The 5,035-nt window shown below is 32.3% G+C and overlaps 1 protein-coding gene across 1 annotated transcript; it reads left to right on the forward strand.

Annotated features, from left to right (window-relative positions):
* Positions 1-6: 6 nt before the first annotated feature.
* LOC127157992 (uncharacterized) lies at positions 7-4,055 on the forward strand. Its single transcript, XM_051101153.1, has 6 exons — positions 7-38; positions 371-676; positions 950-1,294; positions 1,623-1,753; positions 2,284-2,412; positions 3,832-4,055. The coding sequence occupies exons 2-5, from the start codon at positions 403-405 to the stop codon at positions 2,401-2,403; spliced, it is 870 nt and encodes a 289-aa protein (XP_050957110.1). The 5' UTR covers positions 7-38; positions 371-402; the 3' UTR covers positions 2,404-2,412; positions 3,832-4,055.
* Positions 4,056-5,035: the final 980 nt, after the last annotated feature.

Consider the following 5,035-nt stretch of genomic DNA (forward strand, 5'->3'; position numbering starts at 1 on the left):
TAATTTGCTGACAGTGATCTTGTTTTTTTGTCACAATGGTAAGACCTTTATTTGCTTAATAATGACTGTACGATTAGGATTAGTGTTGAGATTATGGCTAGGTGGCAACAGTACAGGACTAAAAAAACAGTATTTTCTTTTTTGTAGACAAAGATGCACTATACTTTTAATGCGATGGAAAATAACTTACTTTGGTTATATTATATAAATACACAAATAATTATATATATATATATATATATAAAACAAAAAACAAAAACAAAAACAAAAACAAAACAAACAAACAAACAAACAAACAAACAAAAAAAACATTTTCACAGCACGATTGCACGTTTGCCTGCTCATGTTTTTTTGTTTTTTTTTTCTTCAGGTGTGTCAGGTGTTGAGGTAGATGAAGTGTCCATGGTGGAGGGAGATTTAGTCACTCTACATGTTACTGGTACAACAACACAACAAGAAGAGATTACATGGTATTTCAAAAAAACTAAAATTGCTGAAATCAATATGGATCAGAATAAAACCTGTAAAAATTATGGGAGATTCAGAGACAGACTGAAGCTGGATTATCAGACTGGATCTCTGACCATCACAAACACCACAATCACAGACTCTGGAGTTTATGATGCACAGATTAGAAGCAGCGACAAAGAAAAAATCTTTAATGTTTCAGTTAGTGGTGAGTCATTAATGAATGTATAATGCAGTTTGTATGTGTTTATTTTTTATTTTTATTGTTTTTACAATGATATTCAGAAATAGCTTCTTTACCCGTATATTAATTCACATGCAGTAGGTATCTCTTTAAATTGAGGATTTTTTAATGTGTTTGAGCACAAACTGAACAGTTTTTTTTTTTTTTTTTTTTTTTTTGGATCAAGAAAGAGCTTGTGCAATTACATTCATGTTTTCCCCCAAAAATATCTTCCTGCGGCTGTTGGTTGTGTTTCAGGTGTTTCTGCTGCTGAACGAGATCAAATGAATAATACAACAGTGAACAAGGGAGAATCTGTTACTTTAGTGCTTGGTGAAATAAAAAACTCACATGATGCGATGAAATGGTATTTTAATGAAATTCTCATTGCTGTAATCAATGGAAATCAGAGTAAGATCTGTAAAGATGATCAGTGTGATGAGAGATTCAGAGACAGACTGAAGCTGGATCATCAGACTGGATCTCTGACCATCACAAACACCAGAACCACAGACTCTGGAGTTTATAAACTGCAGATCAACAGCAACACATTCAGCATCATTAGGACTTTCAGTGTTGCCATTATGTGTCATTGTACTAGTGGTAAGTATTAAATATTTTTGAATCAACTCAGTTACTGTTGGGTAGCAGACTGTTTACAAAAATAAAGAGCTTTGACTCAGTAACAGTTTGACTTATTTTTCTAACATGCATAGTATTACTGCATTGTTTCCTGTTAAACACAGTTTCCTGTTGAGTTCAGAGTGCTGTGATCCTGTTTTAACATCTGTTGCTAATAACAGACAGATGGCGCTATTTTTTCCAAACCAATGACCAAAGTAGAATCATGTAAATATCAAAGATATCATTAAATACTGAATGGATTATCATTCATTCTTTAGTAATAATTTCCCCCCCCAATTTATTCCAGATTCAGGTCTGTCTAATGTTGCTGTAGGATTAATCGGTGCTGGTGTTGGTTTTGTTGCTGGTGTTGTCCTGCTGGTGGTTGTTGGTGTGATTTACCGAAAGAAATGTGCAAGTGCACAAGTGCAACAGAATGTAAGTATTACATACAGCTGGTTTAACGAGATATGATATTTACTTTGCCAAAAAAACTTGGAAGAACAGAGACATGCATACTTTTTTTTATATTATTAGTAGTATTATTACTCAATTACATTTTTATCTAATGTAATTATTAAACATTATGTAACATATGTGTAAACTATGAACTGTCAGCTTTTTTATTTTATTTTTCTAACACCAAAGAAACAGATACTCACCACTGGGGCAGTGTCAGAACAATCAAACAACTCCTAAATAAACTAGCAATTAATGTAAAATTAATGCAGCTTGTTTCAGAGAGCATTAGAAAACACCAATACAACAATTCAAGAATTTTATATGTGTACTGGAATCATTAATGCATTATTTTTTGTACTGAAGTACATTTAAAATATATAAATTTAAGAAATGAAAAGCTCTGTACGAGCAACAGGAAAAACACAATTCTGACTCTAGTAATTTTGGTTTTGTGTCTGAAACATAAATTCCCCTCATTACTTTTGTAAATCTGTGTTTTCTTACAGGATAATGATGCTAATAACCCTGCTCGTAATCAGCCTAATGCATCTCCAAATCAGATTTCTTTACTTCCACGGAATCTAAATGAGGCTCATGAGGCTGACGAGGCTGACGAGGCTAGTTAGGATGGCAAGGTGAATTTGTGCTAAATAAAAGACAAGATATCTTCCAGTGGAGTCAGAAAAATAAAATGAATTCAAAAAGAATACCATTTAATTTTTCCAAACCCATTGGCAGATATCTTTCTTTGTTCAAAGCATAAACTGAACATTTTCAGTAAACACAAAAACACAACTTGTTTACTGAATGCACAGGATTTTACTCAGGATTTTATATGCAGTCTCATACTGGAGGACACATGTGCTATTATCAGTTTACACTACTCATACTTTAGATGTTTTTACTGGTATTGTTTATATTATTGGTAAAATTGTTATAATTATATGGCTAAAGTTTTTGATTTAACTACAAATACTAATTCTTAGTCATCCACCATTATCAGAAAACAGTGGCTGGCCAACTATGAATAGCATGGCTTTTTATATCTCTACTAGTAACATCTGAACCAAAACAAACCTTTGTGAGCTAGGAAATTCACTGATTTATTTTAAAGTTGGTAAAACACTTTTCTGTTTGTATTGATGATGTTCAGTGCCTGTAACTGGACACAAACATGACACCGGCTTTGTTTCAGAGTAGTTCACTTCCAGAACAAAAGATTTACAGGTAACGTACTCACCCCCTTGTCATCCAATTTCATTCCTTTTTTTCTTCAGTCGTAAAGAATTTATGTTTTTTGAGGAAAACATTTCAGGATTTCTTTCCATATAGTGGACTTCTGTGGTGTCAGTTTAAATGCAGCTTCAAAGGGCTCTAAATCATCCCAGCCGAGGAAGAAGGGTCTTATCTGGCTAAACAATTGGTTATTTTCTAAAAAATAAACATGACAAATTATATAATTTTTTAACTTCAAATGCTCGTCTCGTTTTGTGTAGCTCTGCATGAACTCTGTGTATTCTGGTTCATGGCAGTTAGAGTATGTCAAAAAACTCCCATCTTATTTTCTCTGCCAATTTCCACTTTTACCTTTTTTGTAAAGGGCGTTTGACCTTCTTTGCACGTTCACTTTGTAAACACTGGTTGGTACTTTTGCAGCGATGTAGAACGCTAGTTCACACAGAGCTAAGTACAATGAGCCTTTGAGGTTAAAAAGTATGTGAATTGTATTATATATATGTGTGTGTGTGTGTGTGTGTGTGTATAGAAAATAACCAATCTTTTTGCTAGATAGGACCCTTTAGAGCCCTTTGAAGCTTCATTTAAACTGCATTTTGGAAGTTCAAACTCTGGGCCACAACAGAAGTCCATTATATGGAGAGAAATCCTGAAATGTTTTCCTTAAAAAACATTATTTCTTTACAACTGAAGATAGAAAAACATGAACATCTTGGATGACAAGGAGGTGAGTAGTATCTGTAATTTTATTTATTTATTTATTTTTGTTCTGGAAGTGAACTACTCCTTTAAAGTCTCAAAAAAAAATCACATGCTAGGAGCAGAAGGCTGGAAGCCATAACCCATGGCAGAGAATGCAGACAGGAAGAGGGGAACAGTCCAGATGTCCAGACACTCCAAAGGGCAGAGAAAGGGAAGCACATATTTATTTGATTTGATTAAGAGGTGCTGAATATTTGATTTTATTAAGAGGTGCTCATTATTTATTTGATTTAATTTAGAGGTGCTGAATATTTGATTTTAATAAGAGGTGCTCATTATGTATTTGATTTAATTTAAAGGTGCAGAATATTTGATTTTATTAGGATGTGCTCATTATTTATTTAATTTAATTTAGAGGTGCTGAATATTTGATTTTATTCAGAGGTGCTCATTATTTATTTGATTTAATTTAAATGTGCTGAATATTTGTTTTTATTAAGAAGTGCTCATTATTTATTTAGTTTAATTAAGATGTGCTAAATATTTGATTTTATTAAGAGCTGATCATTGTTTATTTAATTTAATTTAGAAGTGCTGAATATTTGATTTGATTAAGAGGTGTTGGTTTTTTTCGATTCTTCTTATGCTCCCTAGTTCTATTTTTTGGATTTGTCTTTCATATGGTGCTCACTGTAAATATATAAATTACCTTATTAGAGATTAATTGTGATTTCTGTTTCTGTCTGGTATTTTTTCAGGGAAGTAATTTATGTGTCAAAGCTAATATGCTAAACTATAAGTGGACAAAAATATTTTTATTTTCTTAGCAAAGGTGTGTTAATACACTGTTATTAAATATTGTGGCATTGCTCTCTGGGCAGAATATTGTTAGACATTTTCCTTTCTGTGTTCCTTACCATTACTTCAGAAAACACTAAAAGTGCCTTAAAACCAAAGTAATAGTTTTCTTTTTATGAAACAAAAAAAATTAACTTGATAAATCTTTGTATGTTTATGTGATAAAATTATTAAAAACATATGATTCACTTATAATGTTTTGAATCAGTGTCTCTAAAATATTGTGTGTGTGTGTGTGTGTGTGTGTGTGTGTGTGTGTGTGTGTGTGTGTGTGTGTGCACAATGAATCAGTGCTTTTATTTGCTTTTGCTATTTTTTAAACAAAAAATGTAATTTAGTTTTGCTCATGATGGTCTTGCTCACTCTTGTGAGGATTATTTGCTATACATTTTAGGACCTGTAGATGGCAACTATGTGTAAAATGTTGGAGGTAATAGAGTTACAGAATCAGATTACTGTTTT

Source organism: Labeo rohita, unplaced genomic scaffold (assembly GCF_022985175.1).
Source record: "Labeo rohita strain BAU-BD-2019 unplaced genomic scaffold, IGBB_LRoh.1.0 scaffold_1294, whole genome shotgun sequence".
NCBI lineage: Eukaryota > Metazoa > Chordata > Actinopteri > Cypriniformes > Cyprinidae > Labeo > Labeo rohita.